At 35.9% G+C, this 12,604-nt stretch overlaps 1 protein-coding gene across 1 annotated transcript in view; it reads left to right on the forward strand.

The window, feature by feature from the left end:
• Nucleotides 1-12,604, forward strand: part of LOC306863013 (short transient receptor potential channel 1) — a 16,666-nt gene continuing 4,062 nt past the window's right edge. Inside the window, exons 1-9 of the mRNA XM_079406150.1 lie at nt 1-512; nt 1,632-1,786; nt 1,920-2,021; nt 2,201-2,403; nt 3,578-3,709; nt 4,345-4,540; nt 5,573-5,909; nt 8,482-8,621; nt 9,281-9,439. Of these exons, the coding sequence (XP_079262276.1) occupies nt 347-512; nt 1,632-1,786; nt 1,920-2,021; nt 2,201-2,403; nt 3,578-3,709; nt 4,345-4,540; nt 5,573-5,909; nt 8,482-8,621; nt 9,281-9,439 (1,590 nt within the window). The 5' untranslated portion in view covers nt 1-346. The remainder of the gene's footprint in view (nt 513-1,631; nt 1,787-1,919; nt 2,022-2,200; nt 2,404-3,577; nt 3,710-4,344; nt 4,541-5,572; nt 5,910-8,481; nt 8,622-9,280; nt 9,440-12,604) is intronic.

Raw genomic sequence — 12,604 nt, forward strand, 5'->3', positions numbered from 1 at the left:
ATGCGCATTTAAAGCATCATCAGCACCAGCGCAACAGAACATCGCGATGATCCAGCCTCTTCTTGTGTTTACTATCGTTTGGGGAAGATTTGATTATGAAAACCTTTAGATGATCCCTATACATGCTGATGGATGTTTTTTGATTTTTTTCTGTCGTACCACACACTTAACAGCAGACGCGGATGTTATATAAAGAGCTCTGACAGGAGTCAATCTTTCATGAACAGTGAGGGCCTTATCAGATCACGCAGCATCGTTAACATCAAGACTGACCAGAGCTCTTGTTTTAATTTCGGTCATTTCGGTGGTTTCATGTGTATAAAGGTGTAAGGCTCTGCTCAGTGGGATGCACATCAGTGCTTTGCCGTACTCTCTCTCCGTTATAATGGCTGCTCTTTATCAGGGCACGGACTCGTCTTCTCCGGATAAATATCTGGCGTTAAAAGACGTCAGAGAGGTGAAGGAGGAGACCACTCTAGACGAGAAGCTCTTTCTGCTGGCCTGCGAGAAGGGTAAGTTCATTTAACACTCTAAACGACGTGATCCTTAAATATAGGCCTAGTATAATACAGTAATAATAATAATAATAATAACAATACGGTTATAGATTTTAGTTGCTTGATTTTACAGTGTTGTTGGTTTTGGGGTTTAAATAACATTAATTTATATTATTGTAAAAATGATTATGCTCTAATGCTAAATATTTTGTTATGATTAAATGGTATAGCCTACTGTATATAGGTAGAGTTACATTTAATGTTATTTATATATATATATATAATCATACTATATAGTCACCATTAAGACATTTCTAAGCAGAAAAAAGATTTTGACTTTAACTAACCTATCATTTTGTGTGACCTAATATTAATTTAGAAACTGTATAGATTTTTTTTTTTTTTTAAGAAATTAGACTTTTCAGACTTTTAAGAAAGTGGCCCCATGTAGAACAACTAGGGGGAAAATGTCAAAACTTAAATATACACTTAAAAATACATTTTAATTCAGTTTGTGTATTTATTGAAAGCCACTTAAATGAGAAAATTCTACAACATAAATGATTAATTCTAAGAAACATAGTAAGTGCCAAAATAGAATGTTTCGAAATTGCTTGGATTGCTTAGAACAGTAATGAAACAGTGATGATGTGAGAATGAAATAATAGCGTTTAACAGTTTTATTTTCAACAGTTTAAGATTAATTCCGTTAGTAGCTTTGTAATTAAAAGTAAAATAGCTAACTATAATAATTTCCTTTATTTAGTTAACATGACAAAGTACTTAATAGTGATTTGTTTTTGAGATAAGTAGATTTTGAGAGCTTGACTGATGGTTCGGGCATCTTCAGTGTTTAGTGTTGTGTTTAACAGAAGTGCATAGTTTATTTCCAAGCATTCCAGAAACAGCTTGGAAAACTAATGAATTTCCTCTGGTTACATTGTGCAGACAAGAGTCAGTTGCTATTCTTTTACCATATAAAGAAATCCTAAAATGGCTCAGGGAAGGATATCTCTCCTTTAAGGGCTGCATTATTTTCCATCACAAACTGCTGTCTTCTCTTTCTGATAACATATGTTGATGTCATTGTATAAACCATTGAACTAATTTATTGTTACCTAACTACATTTTAAGGAGACTACTACATGGTGAAGAAACTTCTGGAGGAGAAACGACACGGTGAATTAAATATTAACTGTGTAGATGTACTTGGGAGAGATGCAGTCACCATTTCAATCGAAAATGAGAATCTAGACATATTGCAGTTGCTCTTGGATCATGGCTGTCAGGTGAGAACACACCCATGTCCTCAGATCATACTTAACATGCTAGATAAAACCAATCTGTTCATTTGAGGTGTGTGTGTGTGTGTGTGTGTGTGTGTGTGTGTGCGTGCATGCATGCATGTGTGCGTGCATGCAGGCCACAGATGCATTATTAGTGGCTATTGATTCAGAAGTGGTAGGAGCAGTTGACATCCTGCTAAACCATCGGCCCAGGCGTTCCTCCAAGCCTTCTATTGCGGTTAGTGTCTTTTGCAATTATTTCCTTTTTCATCTTTTTTTTAAATATTTGTTTAACTAAATATTAGGGTTTTACTATCAATACATATATTAATAAATATGAATTATTTAAAATCCTTACTAATTAATTGTCCTAAAAACTTAATGTTGCATAATCAGATCCTTGTATACCTTTTTTAGAAATTGATGCAGCGCATTCAAAACCCAGAGTATTCGACCACCATGGATGTTGCTCCAGTCATTCTTGCTGCCCACCGGAACAATTATGAGATTTTGACCATGCTATTAAAGCAAGACATCTCTCTGCCCCGACCCCATGCTGTAGGGTGCGAGTGCACCCTCTGTAATGCCAAGAACAAGAAGGACAGTCTTCGTCACTCAAGGCAATCATTTTTATCTAACCAAACCATGAAGTGAATGGATAGTCTAAAAATATCACAAGCCAGTTTATACAACGAGGCAGTGTTAATGAAAATTTTATTTTAAGGAAAGATTCATATTTATTAGTTCAAAGGAGTTCAAAGGAATACAATTGAAGGCTTATTAAGGCCATAGTCAGATCTTTATTTAAAGGGGTCATCGGATGCCCATTTTCCACAAGTTGATATGATTCTTTAGGGTCTTAATGGAAAATCTATAATATGCTTTGGTTAAAATTTCTCAATGGTAGTGTAAAACAACACCCTTTTAACCCTGTCAAAAACAGCTCTTATCACAGCAAGCCGTTTCAATGCATTTCCCTTTAAATGCTAATGAGCTCTGCTATCCCTGCCCCTCTCCCTCCGTCTGATGACGCGCAGTTCTCTGACAGACTGTAAACTTTAGCCGCATTCATCGTCAAACTTGCTAACTAGCACTTTATTTGGAAAGGCGATTTGCAATATTCATTAACAAAACACTTATACTCACTTCTTCTGGAGGTGAAGCTGAATCACAAATGATTCACGCAAACATAGACATATTTAGGCAGATCGGAGGACGCATTCCCTTCAAAAACAAATGTACCCCACTGCGTCTTCAGTAGATCAGATGTTGGGAGTAAATGAATGATATGTTCATTATTACATCCAACAACAAAACATCTCACTCGCTTAGGAGACATTATTGTCTGCAACCGCTCCGACGTCAAAACAATGGCGGACTGATGACAGCTCACTCAGGGCAGGTCTAAGGTAAGACGGCTGTGTCAATCAACAATCGTGGGAGGGGCCTAGGTCCGTGTGACATCACACAGCCAAGAATCTGAGAACGATTTGAAAAAGGGATATTGTTTATCTGGAATTAAAAAAAAAAACACACAGTGGATTTTTATCATTATAGGGTGGTTTACACACATTTCAGTTCAAACAATGTGTAAAAGTGAATTTTGCATCCGATTACCCCTTTAAGAAAATGTGAGAATATATTAGATATCTTGAGATTTCGAGTAGTCCCTATTGAAGTAGTCCCTATTGAAGTAGACAAACAGCAATCCTAAAGTGTATTTATAATATGGAGTTGAGTTTGACTGCATTATTTTGAGTGTTCTATTTCATCCTCCATCTGTGTCTCTTGCAGGTTCCGTCTAGATATCTATCGGTGTCTTGCTAGCCCATCCTTGATCATGCTCACAGAAGAAGACCCCATTCTGAGAGCATTCGAGCTCAGCACTGATCTGAAAGAGCTGAGCCTGGTGGAAGTGGAGTTTCGGTAATGGAAGAATGATTAGGGAAAGAGGTCTCATAGGGATCGCAGCTAAATGGAAAGAGCAAATTGGTTTGACAATTTTACATGCATGCATTTAGGTAGCAGTTTATTTAATGAGAACAAATGTTGTCAAAAGAATGAGGAGGTTTGGCCATTGGTCAGACCTGATCATACTGAGTAAGAAATGCCTTTTAAATTCCAAATCAACAACTAAATTTAAACAAATTGACTATGTGTCTTCAGGTTTGCTTGATAGAAAGAGAGTGATTCATTTCATATGGTGCTGATGTGTCACAAATAAGGAATAAACAGTTCAGTAATTTGATTTTAAGTGAAACTTAAAGAAAGCAAAGGGTTTCTTGGTGAGTTAAAAAAAAAAGATTTATTTAATTTTATTTTTAATTCATGCACCATTAGCAGGTGTGGCTAGAAGTTTTGTCTACAGCAATTTTTGGCATACATTAATTGGTCAGTCAACCCAGAGACGTTCATTTGGATGAGAAATATATTACAGTACAATTTCAGTTTCTATAGTCTTCCTTGATTGACAGTGCTACCCAAGTGCATGGCAGATCTAGAAGAAAGAAAGGTTTCTCCTTCTACTGCTCATTCTGGATTTTATTGTCATTATATTACAGGAATGATTATGAAGAACTTGCCAAGCAATGCAAGATGTTCGCCAAGGACCTGCTGGCTCAGGCCCGCAACTCTCGCGAGCTGGAGGTCATACTGAACCACACGTCCAGTGAGGACCACATAGACAAGAGAGGCCTACTAGAGGACCGCATGAACCTCAGTCGACTCAAACTGGCCATAAAATACAACCAAAAAGAGGTTAACGAGGATTGTTAACACAACTGTGCTTTTGTTGGCACGTTTTCCATACAATGACGTAACTCACTGCTTAACTACCATAGTATGCATCGTTGGAAATATGAACTTGCTTTTCACGTCTGTTTCCCAAAACAATAGTAACTTTGCATCACAATTGTTTGAACCATGTTGGTTCAACAATAGAGAGCCAATGTTAATTGACATCACAAAGGTGGTGTAGCTTCTGCTAATTGATCGTTTTGAAACTGAACTAATGTCATTATTGCTGTAAATAACGAACACTGCATCTGTGGACTTTTTTGCTGTTTTTGTTCGCTGTGGTTTTACAGATGTTTAATTCCATCACAGGTTCACTCTTACATTGAGGTTCCTGCATGAACTTTAATTTTCTTGACAAACTGTAAGACATAGAATTAAGTTTGTATAGAGTATATGGAATGAAAAATATTAGCATATACATGAGCTTGCTTATTTTGCTCAAGAGAAAGATCTATATGAGTCCACATGTCATGCTAACATGAAACTTTACAGTACTTGGAGAGCTACATTTCCATCCACACAACTTTGCAATTCTATTTGCGAATGGTTTTGGGAAGCAACAAATTGTGGAACTATATTGCTAAGAGCAAAACCTACCAATGATGCTTTTGGGAAATGTGCCCCTGGTTAACAACCTTAAAAAGATAGTTTACCCATAAATGAAAATTCTGTCATTTACTAAGCGTCAAGTAGTTCCAAAACTGTATGAGCCTCATTCATCTTTTGAAGAATGTTGGTTGAGCACAAAAGCGACGATATAGTGAAGAATGTTGGTAACCAAACAGTTGACCGTTGCCACTGACTTGAATAGTATAGAAAAATATACTATGGCAGTCAATGGCTACTGCAAACATTTTTCAAAATATATCCTTTTGTGCTCAACAGAAGACAGAAACTAATACAGGTTGTTAATATATCCACCTTTATTTTATAAGAAAGCACCAGGTACATTCATTTTTTCTAAATAATTTTCTCGTATTCCAATCTGTACAGTTTGTTGCCCAGTCCAACTGTCAGCAGTTCCTGAACACGGTGTGGTTTGGCGAGATGGCAAGCTACCGCCGCAAGCACTCATGCTTGAAGATCCTGTCTGTTTTGTGCGTGGCGCTGATGTGGCCTCTGCTGTCCATCTGTTATCTTCTGGGACCCCGTTCTCGAGTGGGCCAGGTCATCCACACACCTTTTATCAAGTTCATCATCCATAGTGCCTCCTACTTCACCTTCCTGCTCCTTCTAAACCTCTACTCACTGGTCTACAACGAGGATAAGAAGAACACCATGGGTCCCCCTTTGGAGTTGATAGACTACCTTCTAATTCTCTGGATCATCGGTGAGGATGAATTGCATTTCATGTATTATTTTCTTGGCATGCATTTTCCATCTGACAATAAGAATTCATTGACCAAACAAGAATTTTGTGCTGTGATTGCTATCAACAGGAAGCAAAAGATAAAAAAAGTGCCATAAATTCATGCCTAAAGCCTTGCAGCCCTCCCGCGCCCACACTTTGTTGATGTAATGCTGCATCGACTGTCAAGCAGAAGTTCATTTACAGTAAATTCATGTGAATGTTAGACATAAATGTTATAATAATTACAATGGGCCCACCAGCCTTGGACTTCTTTGCAGTATAAACATTCAGTTCGTCCATCTGTTCTTCAGAATTCTACAACACCATTAGTTTGACTGATAAATTACATCAATAATGTTCCTTGATGCGGAAGTACTAAACACAGCTAGCGGTTAGCATCTCCCTAGAGCACATTAGCATGATACCACTGGGTAATTTGTTGCTAATAGCACTTGTTTTAGTTTTTGTCAAATTTCCTTCTACAAATACTTAACCATCACGAATAAAAAAAAAGAAAGTATATTATGATTTATGGCCTCGATAAATGCCTGTGGATTTAAGAATATCATATGATCAAGTTTGAAGAAAATTAAGACTGCATGGAGACCACTAGAGGGAGGAAGAGAATTATTTTACACTGCAAATTTAAGAATATACATCACAGTTCATAACATTTTAAATAATATTTCATTAGAAGTCCAAATATGTTCTGATCCCATCACCTTCCTTTTCAGATTAATATGGTGTTGTTTGATATTAGTAACACACCCAGAATGTAAATGACGTGAATAGAATGTCAATAGAGATTTTGTCATGGAAATTATAATGAGCACATCAGAGCTGAATACAGTCATGCCCTCCAGTGTACTTTCATACATTAAAATGTCAACAGAAATCATTTTCATTAACCTGTGTTCAAAACTAGTTCTGTGAGTTCTATGTTATTTTGTTGTGCAGTATGTACACTGATTGTTTCTTTGCCTTGCCATTTAATCGTTCTCCTGCATCATGGGTCTCTGAAGCGAGTAAATACACAAATGCATTAGGTGTCAGTTGTAAATTAGAGTACATTATTCATATCACAATACAGTTACTATAGCTGGAAGTTCAACAAAATATTTATTTTGATAATACAATGAATTATATATTTGATAATAATTCACAGCTATTTCATTGTATTTTTATTCCCATTGAGCCCCATTAAAAAATGAGAATTATCTCTTAATTATCTCATGTTCCAAACCATGAACTTATTTCTTCTACTCAACAATAAATTAGATATTTTACAATACAATAACCAATTTCATAGTTCTTTTTTACTGTCAAATGTAAATGATGTAAAGCAGTTTTGCTCTCAGTAGAAATGAGAGTAAACATAGTGGATAAAGCCTTTTTCCAATTCTATTCTTCACCCATTTCCTACCGCATATCAGCTCAGAGACACATTTATTTTAAATAAAAATGAAGAAAATATTCATCGGCAATCGACAATTTGATGATATTCGAGTGCTTAATGGGTAATTAACCCTCTGGTGTTTTTCGCGTGGCCGTCAAAAATTTTAATATTTTTTTTCATTGACTAATTAATTAATTTGTTTATTTATTTATTCAATTAAATCATTGGACTATATTTTAGTCTGATAATGTTTTTTTTTATTATTATTTTGTATTTTTAGGGTATTTTATTGTACTGAATTATATTTATGCAATATGGTAAATTATTGCTGAAGTGAAAAAAAGTTTAAAATGTGAAACTTGAAAGTTCGAGTTTAAGTGTATTGAAAAGCTCTAAAATACAATTTTAGCTATTTATATAAAAAAAAAAATCTAAAATGTTTCACACTAAAACTGCAATAAAATCAAAGCCATGTATCTAAACAAGTTGTGTTCTAAATTTGAGATTGATATTTTTAAAAATGAGCTTTCAGTAAGATTTTAAATATCAAATAATTTCAAATGCATTCATTTTTGACCGTGAACAATCCAGGTGTGACCATTTAGCCTTTTCTAATCATGTCCATGTCCAATTTTTTTTTTTTTTTTGTATATTCACATAGCAAGTGCCAAAACCTATACCAAGTTTTGTACCATTTTAATGACGTAAATAATAATAATTTAAAAACCCAAACATACAATATTTCATTCAAAAATGACCAAATGACACCAGAGGGTTAAGAGGCCTATAATCGAAATTGGATGTGGTGTCCTTGATTTGTTTGTAATTTCCTTGAATTTCTCTCTGGGCTTAATAAAGTGTATATCTTATCCATCTATATATCTATGGCTGATATATTGACCGTGACAGTCATATTATTACCAGCTCAAAACCATGTCTCGATTCCTGGACCATCGAGGACACCTCACACCTGTGTGTGTTTTTTTTTTTGCTACTTACAGTTATTGTAAATAGCTTCCATAAATATTTCTGCCAGGTATGTTTTTTTGAGTTACATTGCCCCTGACAGGTGATTGAAAACCCCAAGCAGTAAGGAATTTCTAATTTGCTGCTTGAACGATTCTTTGCACTGATGGCAAATTCCTCTCTCTTCAGGCATGGTGTGGTCTGATGTGAAGCGTCTGTGGTATGAGGGATTGGAGGACTTCCTGGAAGAGTCACGGAACCAGCTGAGTTTTGTCATGAACTCGCTTTATTTGGCCACTTTTGCCCTTAAAGTGGTAGCTCACAGCAAGGTATAAACCCTGTCCAGAACCCACTTTACCAAGTTTTTAAAGGACTAGTTTAATCAAGAATTGAAATTCTTGTCATTCCGAACTATGACTAACTTTCTTCTATGGCACACAAAATAAGTATTATTCTCTTCAACTTCTCCTTTGTGTTCCATTGAAAAAGAAAATTAATAAGAGTTTGAAACAACACAAGGATGTGTAAATTACAGGATTTTCATTTTTGAAGGAGCCATATTTTTATATCACAGTGAGTTTACATATATATACATATATATGCACATTTACTTTTATCCAAAGCGACAGACAAATGAGGACATTAGAGGCAATCAAAACCAACAAAAGAGCAACAACATGCAAGTGCTATTACAAGTCTCAGTTAGCCTAACGCAGTACACGTAGAAAGGTTTTTGTTTGTGTTTTTGTGTAGTAGATAGACTACAGAATTTTTTTTTTATAAAAATAAGACAGATAGATAAGAGTTAGAGTTAGAGGGTAAAAATAAAGATGGAAGAGATGTGTTTTTAGCCATTTCTTGAAAATGGGTAAGGATTCAGCTGCTCGGATTGAGTTATATTTTGATTTATATATATTATGTATGTTGTTATATATAGTTATTTTGTAGAAATCAAATCATTTAGCATTTCCTTTGTCCTCTGTTTCAGTTTAAGAACGTTAAGGAAGAGCTATTTGAAGAGAGGAAAAACTGGGATGCATTCCATCCCCTCTTGGTTGCTGAAGGCCTTTTTGCATTCGCCAATGTTCTGAGCTATCTCCGTCTCTTCTTCATGTACACCACCAGCTCCATCTTGGGGCCTTTACAGGTAATCAAACCTTCCTCTGTCTGTTCTTCTTATCCATCCACTGCCACAACCAATGCAGTGTTTAACCACTGAAGCTTTTTCTTCTGTTACGTAATGCCCAGCGGTTGCACCGATAACACAGAATGCCAGAGAGTTCTCTCATTTTTCCTGTGTATCTCATCAGTGCTCCAAATGTCTGTTTTCAATTCTCTCAGTTGTTTTTCTTTTCCAAGTCTCTGTCCTTGGATCTCTGCCATGGGGTTTCATTTCTCATTTATAGGGATTTATTGCTGGAAATGTCCAATTTATAGTGTGGGGGTGAATCTCATGAAGTAACATTCAAATGCAGGTACTTTTTTTCTTAGTAAACTCTCTTTTTTTTTGGCAGTGATGGGTTCTCCAAAGAACCATTCAGTGATCAGATTGAATGATCTAAAGAACCTTTTTCCACTGTAAAGACAAACCAATGGGAAGGTTCTACGGATGCTAAAGTTTCTCCATATATGCCAATAAAGGTCCCAAATTATTAAGAGTGAGCTGGAAATTTTGCCTCCAGCCACTATGGTGGGCAACCTATAACACGTCTTGGATTGGCCTCTCTTACTTAGCACATAACACACACTTATTAAAGTAACATTTTATTGTATCTTGAAGAACGATGAAAGATAAGCTGTCAAAGCCGTGACTTTGGCAATGCTAATGCTACACTTTTTCAGTCTTCATGAGATTCACCCTGTATAACTGACTTCGGCAGCTCTCTGTCTTTAGCAGGCGTCTTTCTGCAGTTGTTTTAGAGTGATTGCATAATACAGCACTGCTCTTCTCTGAGGCCTCTGGTATTCGGCATGAGTAACACCATGTCAGTCCTGAGCTTATGTGCGAGTGGCTCTCTGCTTTCTCCGGCACGTGCTCTTAGACTGACATCAGTGTCTGGCTCCGCTGTATGGAAAAGTAATTTGCTTAAGTAGTGTGGTTGGAATGATGCATATGAACAAACACACACTGTAATGGATTGACGAAGAAACACACACCCAACTCAAGTAATTTAGAGGAAAGTACCTTGTATTATTGCTTTTCTGTAAATGTATGAGCCCACATTTCTAAATGCTTTCCGTCACTCCCTCTAACACCCAAACATATGATGTACAGATACAAGAATGACAAAGAACACAGTCAAGTTTTCACACAGCAGACTGGGAAGGCAGACATTTACTCCCTCCTGCTTCATTGTTTGGCTAAGAGTGTCCAGTAAATCTCCCCAAGTAAAGATAAGTGGAAAACACTGACTCACCTCTGGATAAACGTCTGAGGACATACTTCTTTCTTTGTGAGGGCAAGAGTTGAGATGTCAAACTGACTGCTTAAACTTTAAATTTAAGGAGTAATATGGTGTTTGTATAGCTACAGTAAATGTCTGATCATTTACATGCCTGCTGTGCAATATCTGATGGGCTGGTGTCTTGCCAAACCCTTGCTTGCTTGGACATAAAAGAGTCATTAGCAGGGCCAGATGGAATCTGTGTTTTTTTCCCATTTTCTGTGCTGATACTTTCTATTGCAGTTGATCACATACTATATGTTGCCATTTAAATGTTTGGGATCCGTAAGACCTTTTTTATTATTATTATTATTAACACTAATAATATTAATAATAGCAAGGATGCATTAAACTGATAAAAATAGATCATATAAAAAAATATATATCCATTTCACATAATGTTGTTCAACATCGACATTATACATATATATATACTAATAAATTAGAATATCAGAATCATGAACATTTATAAACAATGAAACATTCTAGTGCTGTCATACAAAATATCAGCACTCTTGAAGCAGTCAGATTAGTGGACTAAAACTGTTTTATAACACATTATTATAAGATTTCTAATCAGGCTTCAAATAGAATACTCAAAAAAGTTATTTCAGCCAGCGTAATCACTTAGAGGTTGGATTTAGGACTTCATATCAGAGACACGAGTTTCAGATGGCTACTGCAAATACCATAGTTCCAAAAAAGTTGAAAAATATTAGATGTGGAAAATGCCTACCAGGGGTTTGAGAGTGACAAGAAAATGAATTTGTTTAATGGGAGTTGTTAAAAAAAACACAGTACAGAACATTATGGTTCACCAGTCAGACTTGACACAAGGAATTCCTCTTGTCCCTTACCTCAACTCACACTGGAAAGGCCAGCGGAATCTAGAAAGCAGATAGAGGCAGACAACTTTAAAAAGCTAGTCTACTGTATGTGTGTACTGTAGGTAATGGTTGCTTAATGTTGCTACCAGGAAATGTTCCCCTGCCATTACCCCCTAATGGGCCAAACCAATATTTACCTGAGCTGTATTTATCAGTGACTAGTTGTTATCTTATATATGGAATTAGTTAAAATGACATCCTCTACTTAAAATAAACTTGTTTCAGAACATTGCCATATTTACTTAAATTAAAAACATGGTGGTTAAAACCCATTTCCATGATCCTCTCCAAAAAGCACCAAAACAAACAAGCAAAAAAAAACATATCATATTGTAAAATGGGTCCATATGTTTCATGTGCTATATATGTATATATACATACATACATGCATTCAAACTTAAAAAGTTTGGTATTTTGTTTGTTTTAGATTTATCTTCATTTTTGTAATTTATTCATTGGTCATTTTATATTTAATGTGTGTTTTTATATGGACTCCAATAAGAGCCAACACTTCATGAAAACTAATGAAACCATTAAAATGAAATTTCAGTGCTGCCAGCTTTTTTTCTTCTTCTTTTCTCCAAACAGCAATGCATCAAATTGTTTTTCTTTGGTTTTTTTCAACAGAACACATGATGACTGGATCTTAGGTTGTATTTATCTTGGAATATTTCTTGTTATAGTAAATTTTCTATAGCTCTCTACAGTATCTCTATATGTAAGTCAGTCTGGACTGCTCTAGTCTCGTGTAGCTAGACCTTTCAGACTGACGGCTGAAGGTCTGGAATCCATGGCAGCTTGGATTCCAAGGCCATGAGGCCGTTTGACCGACATGTCAAACAACCAATCACAGTTTGTTTCGTTCAGCGTCACGTTTCGGGGTGTGGAAATGTCGCCACAATAACAGAATGTAAAACTCTCGGGACGTATTTTAAAGATTCTATGCCGCAAACGAAAAAATATTTTCATACTTTTGAAAAT

The sequence above is a fragment of the Barbus barbus genome (genome assembly GCF_936440315.1).
Source record: "Barbus barbus genome assembly, chromosome: 44".
NCBI classification, from domain to species: domain Eukaryota; kingdom Metazoa; phylum Chordata; class Actinopteri; order Cypriniformes; family Cyprinidae; genus Barbus; species Barbus barbus.